Source organism: Streptopelia decaocto, assembly GCF_964273445.1.
Source record: "Streptopelia decaocto genome assembly, chromosome: 8".
NCBI classification, from domain to species: Eukaryota; Metazoa; Chordata; class Aves; order Columbiformes; family Columbidae; genus Streptopelia; species Streptopelia decaocto.
In genome coordinates this window covers 4,503,366-4,520,460 of record NC_138662.1, presented here as the reverse complement: position 1 = coordinate 4,520,460, position 17,095 = coordinate 4,503,366, and the positions used below count along the sequence as shown (strand labels likewise).

At 44.5% G+C, this 17,095-nt stretch overlaps 1 protein-coding gene across 2 annotated transcripts in view; it reads left to right on the top strand.

Annotated features, from left to right (window-relative positions):
- Positions 1-17,095, top strand: part of FANCD2 (FA complementation group D2) — a 44,349-nt gene that overhangs the window by 25,574 nt on the left and 1,680 nt on the right. Inside the window, exons 25-41 of one of the 2 annotated variants that reach the window (XM_082060479.1) lie at positions 243-358; positions 1,568-1,676; positions 3,539-3,637; positions 4,741-4,850; positions 5,758-5,904; positions 7,007-7,123; positions 7,896-8,024; positions 8,208-8,326; positions 9,848-9,961; positions 10,507-10,634; positions 11,423-11,522; positions 12,572-12,694; positions 13,455-13,548; positions 14,092-14,163; positions 15,168-15,206; positions 15,809-15,883; positions 16,596-16,670. In XM_082060479.1, coding sequence (XP_081916605.1) covers positions 243-358; positions 1,568-1,676; positions 3,539-3,637; positions 4,741-4,850; positions 5,758-5,904; positions 7,007-7,123; positions 7,896-8,024; positions 8,208-8,326; positions 9,848-9,961; positions 10,507-10,634; positions 11,423-11,522; positions 12,572-12,694; positions 13,455-13,548; positions 14,092-14,163; positions 15,168-15,206; positions 15,809-15,883; positions 16,596-16,670 — 1,766 coding nt within the window. The other variant, XM_082060480.1, reaches the window with a different exon arrangement.

The following is a 17,095-nucleotide window of genomic DNA, read 5'->3' as shown; positions in this document are numbered from 1 at the left end:
ATTCCTGCAGTGGTAGGAATAATTGTGAACTTTGTGAAGAAGACTGAGATGCTCTGTTGCCCATAAAGTTCAAGGGAGGCAGGAGAGACAATTGCTTTATCTGGGGATGGAGTGGCTGTCCAGGCTTACTCCAGATAGCCATTGGAATTGATACAGGCTTTGGCAAGAGACTTTGTCCTCATGAAGGCCAAGGGATGGATAGCAAACCCAGTCCAACGCGTTCTGTTCCTGCTCTGTCCCAGGTTGCCCCCTGTACCTGACTGACCTGGAGGTTGAAGGAAAGCTGGACTCTCTGTCCAAGCAGGAACGGGAATTTCTGTGCTCACTCCTATTCTATGCTCTCAACTGGTTTCGTGAGGTGAGTAGAGCTTTGTCTGCAGGTTCTGGAGTGTCACTGAGGAGTAGCACTTCCAAACACTAGTCCTAGGCTTCAGGGGTGCTAATTGGTGTTGAAGAAGAGTCTCGCCTCTTGGAAACCTTCTCCAGCAAAGTCCTGGTGATCTCTCAATGTTCTCTTCTTTATCATTTATCCTTTATCCTGCTGCTAGCAGCAACTCTGCTTTCTTGGCCAGAGGCTCTAAGGGCTGCCTCGGTGATGTGAATTTTCCACCTGCTACTCAGCACAGTCTGTACACTGGCACAGTTTGGTGTATAAAAATTGCTTTTGCTGTCACAGGGAGGATGCTGTAAACCCCAAATATATGTCTAAGCTATGAGGTACTATATGTCTAAACTACGAAGGGGGCATCAGAAAGAAAAGATCAGTCTCACCATGCTGGAGAGCAGAGTTGTCACCAGCTGGTCAAGGGCACAGATTGGTGCCCTCTGCTTGGGATGTGGGAGGCCCTGCCTGCACTAGTGTCCAGTTTGGGGCTCCTGTTGTCACTGTGAGGAAAGTCCAGCCGAGGCCACCAGGCTGGAGCACATGGTGGCTTCTTTCTTGGAGATGCTCAGTGCCCTACTAGAAAAGGCACTAAGCAACCTCTTTAGTTAAAGATGCTTTGAGCAGGTTGTTGGACTAGAGGATTTCCTGGGTCCCTTATAAATTTGGTTGTGATTGTGTGCTTTATTCTGTACCTCTGTGAGCTTACAGAAGGGTGTAATGCATTTGGACCATGTATTTGCTAACATCAGTGGTCAGCGGGAATGTTCCCTGCGGGAGTTATTACATGAGCTATGTCAGAGTTGGTGCAATTCCACATCCCCAGTCCTCCCTGTTCCTTCTCTTGTCCCAGGGCTGCCTCTGTCCTGGCACATCCGGGAAGTACCAAGGGGTCTCCAAAGCCCCAAGCAGCACAGAAACCTGGCAAGGTGCTGTCTGCTAGTTCCTCTTCCTTAGTTAATATTAGACCTGTAGATGTTTCTCTATTGCTTTCTGTAGATTGCACCAATTATGTCCGTGTTCTCATGGGGGTTTGAAGAGCTTTGTTCGTGCAGTCTGGATCTGGTCACACAGGCCACTTGTGCTGTGTTGTGTGCTTATTCAGAACTTGAGGATGTTATTCAGAAAAGTAGTAAAAGTGGGTACAGATCTCCCTAGGTCAGTGAATTTGGTTTGTATCTCTAGGTTGTAAACGCCTTCTGCCAGCAACAGGATGCTGAGATGAAGGGGAAAGTTTTGACTCGACTACAGAACATTACAGAGCTGCAGACTGTGCTGGGAAAATGCTTGGCAGGTGAGTATGAAACATTTGTATGTTCTAGGCCTGCATTAGCTGTGACGTCAAAGAGATTGGCTTAAACATCAGTGGAGGAAGTACAGGTAACACATAGTGTGTTTCTACGGTGGCCTAAGAGTTCACACATGGACAGCTATTGTTTTCAATTTGTCTGAGTCCAAACTGCCCTTCTCAGTGACATCTCTTTGACTGTTCCTGGTCAGACTTGGCAGAATCTGCCCGAGTATGATGGGTACTGGAGCAAACCAGCCTCTGTCCTGAAGAATCAGCGTGTTTCTCCAATATTCAGGTTGTAACAAGGTGCTAAGGGATGTTATAAACATCTGCTGCCTCCAGCTGCTCTGGACACATGAAGTCTTCCTGCCCGGCTGCTGGAGCCCAGCGTGGACACGCTGGGGTCTCTGTCCCAGGCTGATGGACCGAACTGCATGGACAGACACAGACAAGGTGCTGCCTTTGACAGCACCTACGGACAGGACTCACATAAAACATACGTACAGACACCCAAGTTCCCTTCCTGCTCTTGAACTGGTTAAGACTGAAGTTCACTAGTGAAGGCACACAAATGACACAAACATTTGCAGATCCCGCAGGATTGGCACAGCCTGTCCATCTGCCCAGTAGTCTGCCCAGATCCCAGGGATCTACTCCACAGCTCCCCTACTCACCGGCTGCTCCAGCTCACTGCTCTCCAGCAGCACACACACTCATCGCACAGGCTCCAGGCACAAAGTCTGTGTGACCAGTAGAGGTGCTCCCAAGAGCTATAAGCACCTTTTATCCACTGCCACAGACCCTTGTTCACTGCAGTCCCTGGCACCGCAGGCCCGGGGTGCTCCAACTGTCGCTGCTGGCCCAGGGTTTACTCACACAGGTCTCACCAGTAGCTGGCATAGAGTCCTTACATCACGCACACACACACGCAGAGGATAGTGAGATTACACTGAAAGGTAGTGAAGAAGGTATTTAATGAAAAGATGGGACAGACTGTGGTGATCAGGCACAGGATTAAGTCAGACAAGCTTCCTGATTGGAGAGTTCTACTGGCTAGCAATGCTTTACTCACGGCCAGTCACTTTTACATTGTTTCTACCCACTCGCCTCTTTGTTCCTCCCCACCCCATTTCCCTGCACCGCCATTAATTTGCATTATTCTACCCTTCTGCTCCATCAGAATATCCCAAATCCTCAATTTCTTCTTTTTCGTCCCATTTTATCAGTTACAAAATCCAGGTATCCCACCCCAAAGCCATGCCTGGGCTTTCGGAGTTTTGTAATGGCCCATCAATTATAAACTGGAGACTTTTGACCTTTGGCATTGTCTCCATTATCCCTTGTCTACCAGGTTTGTGTCTGTCCTTGTTTATGGCTTCCCTCTTTACTTGTGATCTCCTTTTACATTGAAAAGGTCATCGATAAGAAACATAATTATGAATGCACTGTTACCTTCCACATACCCTTACACAAGTTATCCATCAACAGCTGTGCTTGTAAACTAATAGACCAACTTTATCCTAAAGGAAGTGCAGCCTCAGCCCCTTTCTGCTGCTCCCAGAGCACAAGACCAGCACCAAAAGGGCTCAGAAATGCTAGAACAGCCCTTAAAGCTTCACCAACATGGAGAGATGTCCAAGGGCAGTTGAGCATTTGTTATCCTCCCTGGCTGGAGGAATGCAGAGACCTGTAGTTCCAGAGCAGCGCAGACACGATAAGGCTGATTTGAGCTCAATGCACTAAGAGGAGAGGGACATTGAACAGGGTGGTGAAACTGTGTGCGACTTTCTCTGGATACGTATCTTGCCTGTGTTTTGTCATTCAGGAGCTGAACTAACCAAATTTCTACATTTTGGCTCTTTCAGCAACACCTGGTTATGTCCCACCACCAGCTACTTTTGATTCTGAAGCCCTGGAGGCCATACCATCCATTAATGCTGTTGGTCCAGTGAGAAAAAGGAATGGTAAAGGAAGTTGAAAACATTTAAGCAAACAGACGTGATGTGGGGGTTGACTGGCATATTGCACTGCAGCTATTCCACTTGTGTGTTCATAAAGCACAGAATTCCTGGCAAAGTCTTTCTAGCTTGAAATCTTGTCTGATCAACTCCTGTTGCAGCTGAAGTGGAGATGTAAAAATACCCTACTCCAAACAGGTGTTGGGTAGTTTATATCTTGTTGGGAAAGCTGATTCCCAGCACGTAACAGTGAAAATCCAGGGCTTTCATTTACTGTTTTCACCTGCCAAAGTATTTTCTGCAGCAGTCAGTTGTTCTGCCTTTGGGCTGGTGCAGTTGTTCAATACTGAACGTGTGGCTTGAGCTGCCTTGCAAACCGCTGACCTTTATGTTATACCCGACTGATCTTGTAGAAACCTTGCCATGGTTCTACTGCACAAGGAAACACTTCCTTCATCCTTTCCCATTACTAGCTCCTACAGAGAAGAAACAGAACTTGCTTTCAGTTTTTCAGGCTGAAGTAGCTTTGCTTTGTTCTTTCTGTCTGTAGTTCTAGTTTAGATTGACATTTCATAGAATTGTAGAACACTTTGGGTTGGAGGGGACCTTTAAGGTCTTCTAGTCCAATGCCCCTGCAATAAACAGACATGTCTTCAACTAGATCCCATTTCCTGGAAATGTGTCTTGCCTTCAAGCCGAACTGGACAGAAATTCTTATTCCATTCAATGAAAACAACTGGAGGAGGGCACAGACCTCTGGCAAACCCATTCTGCAGGGACTGGACCTGTCACATAAGAGCAATTAAGACAGAAGGAAAGTTACAATAACGTTCTGCAGACAGGACAAGGATCCATCACTTTAGATACTTTATTTTGAAGGAGCAGGAGTAAGTGCTCAGACTAGTAAGCCCAAACCAGAGCAAGAGATTCCTGAGTTTAGCTTGTCATGCCTAGAAAAAAATCAGGGAGTGCTGTGACCATGGGTCACAGCCTTGAGCACATACAGTTTTGACACTGTGTTCCTCCTGTAGGTGTGCTGTATCTCTTGGTAGCTGAGCTAAATTGAGCACAGTGTAGCCTTTGTTCCTGAAGTTGCTTTTCTCTTTAAGGACGGAAAAAAAAGGCTGATGGCAGCAAAGCTGGGTCTGCAGATCGTTCTCAAGCAGATGACAGTTCTGAGGGAAACCAGCCTGATACTGAGCTCTCCGAGCTGGAGAAGGTAGGTGTACACTCCAGGGACTTGCACGAAAGACAGACTAGAGGAGATGAGATGGAAGCACAAACAAAAGCTTTGAGAGAGGGATTGTTAGTATCAGAAGTTAATCACAGTCAAGTCGTTCAATTCTGCTTCCTGACACCTGCCTGCCTTCTGAATTTTGAAAGCTGTCTGCTGCAGAGGCCAGCCACTCTCCTGCAGGCAGTGTGGTTCAGGGCAGCGCTAATGTGCAGTATTATCAATAATAACAGATAGGACAACTGAGTCAGATATGGTAACGAAGTCACTTAAGTTACAGGGAATAAGCAAAGTCTCAGATAATTTGGGGAAGGAATGTATCTAATCTTTCTTACTCAACTAGAGTACTGATTCCAGACGAGTCCTTAGATGCCATGCCCTGCCTGGGATGACAGAATAGAGAAATCCTGTTGTGAGCCACATGTGACATACATCCGCTTCTGTGGCAAGGTTGTGAGGAGCAAATCTCTAAGAACTCACAGACTGTCAGCCAGAGGCAACAGAGCATCCCATAATTTACCATCCTGGTATTTATCAAAGATAAAAACTTTTGCCTTCATCTCTTGAGGTGCTTATGGGTGCTTGTAGTGCAAGTCCAGAATGGTTTTCACAATGTCCACTGATTCACAGAAAGGAGATGGCAAAGATTATTTCAGTTTCCTATGTATTTTTTTCCTAGAAAATTTTTTGTGACTTGTACAGTCCAAAATTAAAAAGCTTCAGATTCTATGTGCTTGTGTCTCTACTAGCTATCGTGAATTCTTCTCAGTCTGTTTTTTTCAACCTGGCACAAAACCCAGAAATCTGTGTGAAAGAAATAATAGCTTTATTTGAGCTAGAAGACCTTATAGTCTTGCAGGCTACAACCTTAATTCTACCTTTTACTTTTCAGGCTGCTGCTGAGAGAGAGGCAGGAAATCCTCTGGCACAGCTGCAGAGCTATCGCCCGTACTTCCGAGAGTTAGACCTCGAGGTGTTCACTGTGCTCCACTGCGGGCTGCTGACCAAGTCTATCTTGGACACGGAGATGCATACAGAGGTGAGTGCAACAGCATAAAACCGTCCGATAAGGCTCTGTGTAACTGCCTCTCCTGGGGCCTTGGCCCCGTCTGCTCCATTCAAATGGACAGGAGATGGATGTTCATATGTGTTGGCCCACAGCTGTGAGCTAGGCACCAGGAGGGAACTTGTCCCCAAAGAAACTGCAGTACTTTGAGGCACTGAGATAAAGAGGATCTTCCTGAGAATAGCAGACAGTGTAGGAACATTAAAAACAAAGTAATATAAATGCTGCATAAAAGGAAAAAAGATAAAGTGTAGACCTAATGGAAAGAAAGAGGCTTTAATGTTGAACACTGCTAAGCTGTAGGATGTTAAATACACTAAGAGGCAGCTTGCCTATTAAAAAGAACCTATGACATTTAAGTAAAGCCCATGTTGCAAAAAGGCAAGTGTCTCAAAGCATCAGCAGATCATAAACTCAGCACAAACGTGGGACTGGTGTTGTGGATGTGCCCACAGTGTGCAGGGTCCTGTTTTATCATCTGAGAACCACATTGCTATGGATGTGGAAAGCAGAAGTGCTTTATTTTGTTACCCTCTTTGTAGGCAGGCTGAGTCCATCTGGAGTCTGGTTTTGTTAGGCTACCTAAAGATTCATAGAATGTGAAGAGACCACAGCAGCCTGGCCAGCTCCAAGGACAGCTGTCTCTGTGCATGCAGGTCACAGGCCAACTGGAAGACTGTTTGACAAGTCTCTTGGGCTATGTGGCATTATTTCATATTACTGCTTGACTGTTACTCAATTGGTGAATTTTGTGACTATTTGGACTTAAACCTCTTTTTACCCTTACAAGCTTATTTTCAACATCTATACTTATTTCTCTCTCAGTAGTTACACGTTACTGACATTGCCTCAGCTATGTTCAGAGCACCAGCTTTGCTTCACACTTCAAGTAACCAGAACCAGTGCCCCATACCTGCACTGGGGGAGAAATAAAACCAGAGCACCTACCAAACAGGTCCCTGGCTGAGGTTAACTAAGCCAGGAGACATAACTGGAAATGGAGGGGCTGCACTTGAGCTTCAAGGCACTACAATTACATGCTGGCTCCTGGGATTGACTGTTCTTGTGATTGCAGGCTCGTGAAGTGGTGCAGCTGGGGCCTGCTGAACTTCGCTTCCTTCTGGACGACCTGTGCTGGAAGCTGGAACACGTGCTGAGCCCGGGCTCCACCAGGAGAGCGCCCTTTCTAAAGGCGAGTGTGGCAGCAGCCGATGGGCTGAGGCACAGCACGTCGGGGCCTCCAGGCCTTTCCTGATATTAATGTTTTCCAAAATTATTTTCTCCTAGCAGTTAAATGGAAGTCCTGATGCCCAACAGTGTATCAGAGCAGCACCTGCTCTTTCCAAATTGATTTCTGTACTGCTTCCCTCTTTGTTTTGCAGCATCTGGTTCTCTGTATGTTTCAGGAAAGGGTGTATAATTGAGACCTTGTAGCCTTAAAACTCAAGTCACCCTTTTCCTAACCCTCCCTGGGGAGACCGGCTCTGCTGCTCAAGCAGTAGCTCTGGTTAGGCAGCCCAGATAGCTGCTGGATGCGACACAAGCTGCTGGATCTGGGTTTCTGCTCCTTCTGTAGTCTTTAGAAGAACACCCTGAGCACAGTGATTCCTTGTATTCCTGGATAATGCCTTCAGGAGCAAAGTAAGGATGAGTGGCCCATTGCATTAAACTATGAGAAATTCACTACAACCTGATGGACTCCATCACATCCAGCATTCCTTCTCCTTGTAAAAGAGTTTCATGTCACACCGGTTTTATTCTTTCATGAAGTGTTATCCACTTGTCTGAGTTGGTGTGGGTTGTTCAGCAGAAGCCAACTTTCTTCTTCTGTGAGCATTCCTGGCAGAGAGTGTATGACAGCAGGAATTGCACAGCTCAGAAGCAGTCTGAGAGGTAGGGCTCAAAATGAACTTATTCTCAAGTAAGGCTGATGAAGTGACTTTAATCTTTTGGGTTTGCTGCAGGAAAGAAGCTACAAGGATATTGGCTTTTCCCACCTGTGTCAGAGATCCCCCAAGGAAGTTGCTATGTTTGTAGTCAACCTACTAAAGCCGTTGTGTAATCACATGGAGAACATGCACAACTACTTCCAGGTCAGGGGGCAGTAATTTTGACTCAGGTTTTGTTGCCTCTAATGGCATTTTTGGTTTTGTTTGTGGGGAAAAATAGAGTGGTTTTTTTGAGGTATTTTTAACATGGAATTTACGGGTATGGATTATTGTGCTGTTATCTGCCTGTGGAATAGCATTTAATGAATATTTTTTTCTGTATTAAAGGCAGTTGTTATACAAAATCAGGATGTGGAAGATGACCCAGGAGTGAACATCCAGGAGCACCAGCTGATGTCCTCTTGTTACCAACAGCTTTTACTAACTTTTCGCTCCCTATTTGCTTGGTGAGTTTAAACAAGAGCATATAGTCGCCTAAACGAGCACAGTCTGTTTATTGCTTCCTCTTGTTCCTTTTCTTCAAAGTGTTTGTGCCCAACCAATGGCCTGTCAGCCATGCAGAGCAACACACTGCAGTGGTTGGAGACTTTTAAGCACTTTGTAGTTATGTCAAACTTGATTGCCTGACCCTGAGCAGAACTAAAACTGTAGGTGATTAACAATGAATGCACGATGAGGCACTGAACTGGCTGGAATTTGATGTGGTGTTGCACCAAGACCAGCATAAGTGGCAGACTGGCACACCTAATTCTGCAACTCCCATCCTGCCTAGGGATCTTGGAATTTCTTACCCAGTAACTCCCCTCATCCTTTGCTAAATTGTCACTGCCTGAATCCTGAGCAATGAAAGAATTTCTTTTGCCAACACAATGAATGTGAACTTCATTGACAAAAAGCCTGTGCTGCTAATGCACTTGAACAGGATTCATAAATGCCAAACTCAACAATGTATGTGCATCCTGGGTTTGACCTCTGCATCTGCTAATATAATCCAGGATAGCATCATAAAAGCTTTTTCTGAACCCTAATTTCTGCATGCAGAAAGTGCTTCACCTTTGTACTTAAAAAACCCGATATTAATTGTATAAAAAGCGTATGAGGTCTCAGGTGTCCTTCTCCTATTCACCACTACTGGAGCCTCAGGGACCCTGATCCACTCCTGACCATTCCCAGACTGGTCGTTTTCTCACTATCCAGTGTGAATGTTGGCTGTTCCTGAGTGTACCCATCTTGTAAACCAAAGAACCTGACCCACTTTGTAACCGCAGGCAACTTAAGATCAGTTTTGCTGCTTAGTTTGGATAGAGCGTAATAATTCTGTTTTGCAGTAAGTCAGGTAGCCATATTTTGGGGCCAACTGTCTAACCACTTAAATCCAACAACCAAATCACAGCTCCTTTTACATAGATTTCATCAGGCCCTCTTATATTACAGACTGTTAATTGACTTGTGTGTTAAAGGTGCACTTGAGCATTACCATTATCAAGTCCATGTGTTCAGTCTATAGATCTAGAACGTGAAAGCATTTGAGCCTTTCCGGAGCTGAATGATATCACAGACACCTGTAGTTCAGAGAGTTAATGAAGGTGTACAGTTTTCCTCTCCATTAGTCTCCTACCTGATGTTCAGGGGTGACCAGCCACTATCACTGTACTTGCACAGCAACTGTCATTAGATATCTTCTTTTTTCAGGTCTGCATAGCAGTGTTTTACTATATATAGACCTTCACTTATGTGAAATGGCCGGTCCCCTCCCAGACAGTCGAACTGAGAAGTATAGTGTGTGCACAAGGTTTTCCATTCCCTGGGAAAGATAAAGTGTGTATGAACTAAGCTGGCTGTCAGATCAGTTTTCAGTTTTTGTGTCCCCTTATAACTTTCATGTTGCAGGGTTCTTTTTGCATCTGATACCTCCCTTCTACTCTGATGATGAACTGGATTATTTTCCTTTTTTTCTACTCCTTCAGGAATGGCTTTTCTCAGCATGAAAACTCTGATTTGCTACGGTCAGCTCTTCAGGTGCTTGCAGACCGGCTAAAGCCAGGAGAGACAGAGTTTCTTCTTCTTGAGGAGCTGATAAGGTAGAATCAGTGTTCCCCAAGCTATGAAATGAATGAATTTCAAGCTGTTTTCCTGGTTTTGTGTGGGCACAAAATGGGTGTTTGGGAGCTCTCACAAAGACCATACTACCTTCAGATAGCTTTGTATTTAACTGAATGGCAGTGCAGTCAAACCTAATGAAAAGAAACTGCTGGATTATAAAATATGCATTAATCTATGGATCTCATTCATGTGTATGCTATTTGAGATTAGTAGGATGCACAGAAGGAATGAGTATGTTCTGGGTGGTTTAAATGCCTACAGGAACACTAGGTATGAGCAATGTATGAAGATGTTGCTAGACTTAGAGTGACTGGGGCTTGAGAGAAGTTTCTCAGTGACTGAATTTTTATCTAGTAGTGGTTCATTACCTGTTCTTCTTCAGAAGGGCACTGCCAGACGCAAAATACTGGGCAGGGGAGACCTTGGATCTGAGCTGGTCTAATACTTCCTTTTTATTTATGCGTTTCTGGGAGATTACCCTATCTACACTGTTTTTACCTTTTCCCTTTCTTGTCATCCCCAGTGAGAGTTTTCACTACCTACTGAATTTCCAGCAGAGTGTCCCCAGCTTCCAGTGTGCGTTCATTCTCACTCAGCTCCTGATTGCCATTGCTGAGAAACCAATGGCTGGCTGGAAGAAGGAGAAAATGGGTAATGTCTGAAGAACTTCTAATTCGTTTTTATGCTGTCCTTTGCCTGTAAGTCATCTCTCTCAGCCATACCTTGTCATACTAAGGCACCTCTAGAATTTGTACTTCTCAGATGCCCATAGCCACTCAGAATTGTAAGTTCCTACTTAGAGATTAGTTTACTATTTTAAACAGTCTCACATTGGGATAACTGCCCACTGAGTGTGGCAGGGAACCAATTCTAACTACTAGATTCCTGGTTTTAAACATTTTTGCAAGAGACAAACAGGTTTCTTAGCAGTTTTGATTTAAGAAATCTGTAAACTTTAAACTTGCCTGTTCACATGTATTATTATAGCACTGTGGCCAAAACATCAAGTCACTTGTTATTAGAATTCTGTCTCCAGGAATGGATGCCCTAAGAGTTGCATATTGCTCTAATTAAAAACAAAAAGTTGGCATACTGTAGGATTTACCAAACAAATAATGCTTAACATAAGTTTGTCAGGGAAAAATGGCTGGAGATAGATCACAGCTCTGATGTGAATAGCTATTCCAGAGCAGGAACACACTAGATATGCATGTATTTTATCATCATGGTACATGTAAAGTGTGGCGTTACTGTTTTTTGAGGAAACGTATTTTGACCTAAGTTCAGGCACATTGAGGGGCAGCAATATTGTCACCTTTCAAAAAGCTGTGGGACACACTGCCTTTATATGGAAGAAGGAAATTGTCTTGGATTCTTGCAACTCATGGGAAATGAAACAAATCTCTTTCCTTCAGTAAGTTATCCCTTATGTTTTACAGCTTCCCTAGCAAAGCAGTTCCTCTGCCAGTCATGGGTGAGGCCTGGTGGAGACCGAGAGAAGGGCAGCCAGTTCAACAGTGCGCTGCACACTCTGCTCTGGTAAGGCTCCAGCCATTGTCTCAAGCATGCAGGGATGGTCTTTTCTAATAATTACTGTTGCTGCAGGAGAACGCCTCCTCAGTCACAACCCTCATACTTACAGAGCTTGGCCTAAAGCACTGTTTCTACAGCACTGAAAGACAGTGAGTGACAGGAAGAATTCTGTTAGCCATTGGCCATAGAAGCATGTTGGGACCTCATGTTTGCTAGACTATAGTTTGTCAGTATGCATCAACAAATCTATACATGGTTGTGTGCATACATGTTAGTGCGGATCTAGACCAAAGTGTTAGGTTTGATTTTTCTCATAGAATCAGAAAATGTCCTCAGTTGGAAGGGAACCACAAGGACCAACAAGTCCAACTCGTGTCCCTGCACAGGACAACCCCACAGTTCACACCGTGTGTCTGAGGACGTTGTCCAGTCTGTTCTCGAACACTGTCAGGCCTGGGGCCGTGAGACCTCCCTGGGGAGCCTGTTCCAGTGTCCAGCACCCTCTGGCTGAAGAACCTTTTCCTCATGTCCAACCTAAACCTGCCCTGGCACATGTTCCTGCCGTTCCCTGGGGTTCTGTCATTGGTCGCCAGGGAGAAGAGATCAGCACCTGCCCTCCTCCTCTTGTGAGGAAGCTGTAGACCACAATGAGGTCTCCCCTCAGGTGTGTTCTCCTGGACATCAGTGAGAGCTCTTTCATCCTTACTCATAAGCTGTCAGTTGGCTCATCACCTGCCCTCAGGCAGAGCTCCATGCATTCTAGCTGTTCGCTCACATAAAGGACAACTCCATTTCCTCCTCATCCTGACCTGTCCCTTCTAAATAGAAGAATGTGGAAATATTAAATCTGGTTATGTTTCAGATCGTGGTAACTTTTAATGATGTGACTGTGACAGTTCTCAGTATTGCTTTGGATTTCCTACATATGATTGCCTTTGGCATTAGAATGAGCTTGACAGTTTTAGGTAACATGTTGCAGGCAGGGCAGTGTTCAAGAACTTGCAGTGTTATTCTGGGTAATATTTACTGATGAACTAAGCTAGTTTTGGATTTAGTGTCTACCTAGAGCACACAGATAATGTCCTGAAAGCTATAGAAGAAATTTCCAGTGTCGGTGTTCCTGAACTGATGAACTCTGACAAAGATGGATGTTCTTCTACTTATGCTACACTAAGCAGGTAATAAGATCAAAAGAAACTTTTAATTTCATGAGATGCATAATGGCAATTTCTGCTTTTTAATATTTAATTTTCTTATTTTGTGGTCTATTATGGTTTTGCTTTAGTACGGCTGTGGACTACTCTGGGCATTTGTAAACACTTCTTTGGTAGTACGCAACAGTCTAGTACATGGTTAGCTTTGTGTCAAGATGGAATGTCCTTGTGCATTAACACAATGATTTGTCAGCCATTTTAACTGGAGAATGAACTGCTGTTTGTCGTCAGGTATGTTGCCTCTTCCTGTGCTCCTGTGGTGGCATAAAGTGCTCCGAAAGGCAGCCTTGGAGGCCTGGGGCAGCTGTAGGCAATCCTGGACTGGCAAAAGCGCACTCTGGGCGTTCCTGCTCCTAGAGTAGGAATTTGGAAGCACAGTTTATGCAGGGCTGGCCAAAGATCCTGCAATTTGGAGCTACCAAAATCATCTTATGCTGGGAGATGCAAACCTTTCACTGTGCACCCCCAGAGCTACAAAGAAGTGGGTGGTGTCTATGTATGGTTAATACTGGGGAAATGATAGTGACGTCCCAGGATTCTCCATCTGTCTGGGCGATGGGGCAAGACTAGACGTGCTTTTGAGTCCTAGGGTCAATTTCCTGTCATTTCCTATTGAGAAGGATGCCCTGCTGGGTAACCTTCAAGTTTTCCACATTGTTCTGGGAACAATGCCTATCTGGATGCTCAGAGCCAGCTTGTAGTTTTGCTCTCACTTTCTCCACAGGCAGACATTCCCGGTTTTCTTCAAAGTAATGATGGCTCAGCTAGAGAGTTCAGTGAAAAGCATCCCAGCTGGGAAACCATCGGACTCAAGTGAGGTAGGAAAATACATGCACTGGATTCTTTGAGGGGAAGACGACATAAGTTAAACTGTACAGTACAATAAAGATGGATAAATTGAAGAGAAATCTATTTCTGAACTTCGTCTAGGAATTGCAGTCAGCTTCATTCATCAACCAGACCTGATACACAGGGTGACAAATAAGCAGCATCCTTTTTTTTTTTTTTCTGGTTTGTACTACATCAAAAAGCCCATAAATCCAGCAAAAGCTTTAACCAGAAAACAGGTAGTAATCAGCAAGATACTAAGCAGTTGGTCTGCATGCCTGTGTGGGAGCAGAACATTATTTTGCAACCAAGTGCTGCTGCGAGAGCAAGGAAGTACATTAAGCATTTTAAGCCAAGTGAACACTGATCGGGTTGGAATTGCCATTAAGTGGTTTTGCTGTGATAAATTTACCTGCGGTGAAGCTTTGTTTCTCTGTCTTCAATGCTTTGGGTACAGCAAATGCTGCGAAAGCATCCGGCAAGGTGAGAGGAAATACAGCATCTTGGGTTATTGTCCCCTTGCATCCCATTAGGTGCAACTGGAGAAGCTGCTGCGGTGGAACATTGCTGTGCGGAATTTCCATATCCTCATTAATTTGGTCAAGGTGAGGTTCTGTGGATTTTTTTTTTTTCTGGCTTTGCCTTCAGATTCCCAGCAAAGCCCAGTGCACCCAGGTTCATGAGCACAAGGGAAAAACGTCAAGTATGGCTGACTAGTGGAACAACCTGGAGGTGCCAAATAAAGTCAATGATAATCTCTGTTCAGGGGTTTCCATTTAGCTTTCACTTCAATACAACTTAATTCTTACAGCCTGCACATCTTACTAACATAGTACTTATGCAGATAAGAAGTCTGCACAAAGGATGGTGTAAGGAAGTGCAGAAAGAAGACTGAACAAACACACCAGTTCCGTAGTGCAGTGTTTCGTGTCTGAGTCCACTGCCAGCTGTGAAAGAGGCAGATGGGAGGAACTCTTCAGGTACATCTGGAATAACATCTGACAGAAGGAAACATTCTCCTGCTGTACTGAAGGCAGGCTGATACTCTGAACAGGAGGCCTGGATTCGTATCTGTAACCTGCATTCAGTGCTTACCCGATAGACATCAGCTTCACTTGCTCTTGTGGTAACATATGATCTTCCATCTGCTCCATTTCCTTGTTTGCTGCTGGACCACAGCTGTGTGTGACCTGTGCAGTGACACCTGCTGTCTTTTGCCAGCTGGCACTGTTAATGTAATAGCTTCATTATTTCCTCTGAAATACGTTATTTTGCTTTGTCTGTTATGTGGTTACTTGCCCATCATATAGACTTGGGGCTCTTGGGTTTCAAAGTGTTAAGAACTTCAGACTCGTTAATTTTGTGCCATTTGCAAAAGGTGCACCTTAGATCACCAAATCCTGCCAGGTACTTGTCTGACAGCCATTACATCACACCACTGAAGTGGTGTTCCCTGTTGAAACTTGAGAACCCAAGTTGCCTCAGACCAGGTTTCAGGCTTTAATGAAGGGTATGTATTGAAGGGCTATTTTTAATTGGCTGCTGTGCTTACATTGTTTCCTTTACACTTGTGGACTGATCTGGCTCTCATTTTTCCTCTCGCCTGCAGGTATTTGACAGCAGGCCTGTCCTTACCATCTGCCTGAAGGTAAGCAAGAATTCAAAATAACTGAAGAGAGCAGTTTAAGCACCGGTTTTCTTGGGTCATTGCCTCCAGCGGAGCAGAGTGGTTACTGAATTCTTTGGAAGAAGCAGATACTGTTTCTTATACTTTTAACTGTCTTCCACTAGGCCTCATTGTATGGCTTGACCACAATGAACTTACTGCAGTTGACATTATTGAGTTTAGGCCCTTTCCCCGTGGTACATCACAGCTGAAGGTCTCCCTTGGAGCCCAGAAAGATCATGTGTCTCTCTGCAGCTCTTCCTGGCTGGGAGTCAAATACATGCACAGTGATTTTAATGTGTTTAGTTCAGTTTTATTCCCAGTTTACTAATGAATAAAACCAGGGTTGTGTACAATGATGAGACCTTGTCCTTCAAGGCTCTCTTTGCAGCGATTAAAGTTGGGACCCTTTACTGATCCTGTATGTTCCTGTACAGCATTCACATAAATATAGTCTTTTACTAAGTGAGAACGGTCTCCTGGGTAGCTTGAAAGAATGTATCATTATTTTTATCTGATTTTGTGATGATTCATTGAAAAGGAATTTATATTTGCCTTTTGATATATTTATTATTTTTTCATAGTACGGCCGTCTCTTTGTAGAAGCATTTCTGAAGCTTGCCATGCCTCTGCTGGACTACAGCTTTAAAAAGCACAGGGTAAGCCTTTTGGAGACAGAACAGTCTGGAACCAGTTGGGGAGCATGAGCAGCGCTTGCTAGGAGGAGATTCCTGTCTCTGCTCACATGCTGGTGTGACACTCGTGACACTTCGCTTTACTCTCCACACCTTGCATCTCCAATAGATAACTCCTTTCCATTACAAATGCAAGATCTGTTCTCATGGATGTTTGAGGGAATGGGGTTATCAAACAGATATCTAGTCACTGCCACTGGACAATGGAAAGCACTATGTAATTTGTTCAGTAAGAGAGGGCTGATATCCAGAGTTTGTGTTGGATGAGTTTGAAATACCACAGTCCAGAAGTATCTTTTATACTTTCCCTCTGGTTCCCCTATATTTGAAGGCTGTGCTCAAGGCAAGGTGTTACAAGGTTATCTTGATTTTTAATTGCCCAACTTTCATTGATATGTGTTTATTCCAAACTCTGATTCAAAATCAGTTTCAGTTCAAAGTGCTTGGCCCTATGACATGTGGTCATACTTTTATTACCACTTACTTGACTTAGATGCACAGTGCAAGTCTCCTGTGGCTTAATCCTGTTTGTCTGATGTTTCCTGCACGCGTGCATCACATCTCTATCCCATAACCCTTTGAAAGGATTGCTAAAATTAATGCTGTTTAATTATTCTTGTTTCCCTTATGGAAAAATCCTTTGAGAATGATTTGCTGGTTGACTTATTTATTGCAGGATGACGTGCAGAGTTTGCTGAAAACCTTGCAGCTGAGTACCAGACAACTTCATCACATGTGTGGACATTCTAAGGTGAGATAAATTCTAATTGCAGCACAAACTCCTGTCCTAAGAATGATTTATTTCCCTTGCACTGCCTTTCCAGGGCATAGGCAGGTTCTACTTGCAGGACTGCAGATCCAGGCCTAGCAGGAAGAGGTGGTCACCCAGAGCTGAATCTCACACAGTCCCTGGCACAGCTGCCCTTCCTCAGCTGGTTTGTGTTTACAGCAACTCCATCTGTTCCCTCCTGTCCTAGTTCTCCAAAAAACAGCGCTTCTTTGGTCTGGACAAGCTGGCTTTGGAGTTTATAGTGCACACACATTCCCTGTAGCTAGTGTAAAGGAAATGCATCAGACACTGTGCAAGAAAAAATATTGTGGTGGCTTATTCAACACCTTTCTCATTCTTTCTTCCCTGTGCTTGGGAATTCAGCAATTTCCTGACATGAAACTCCC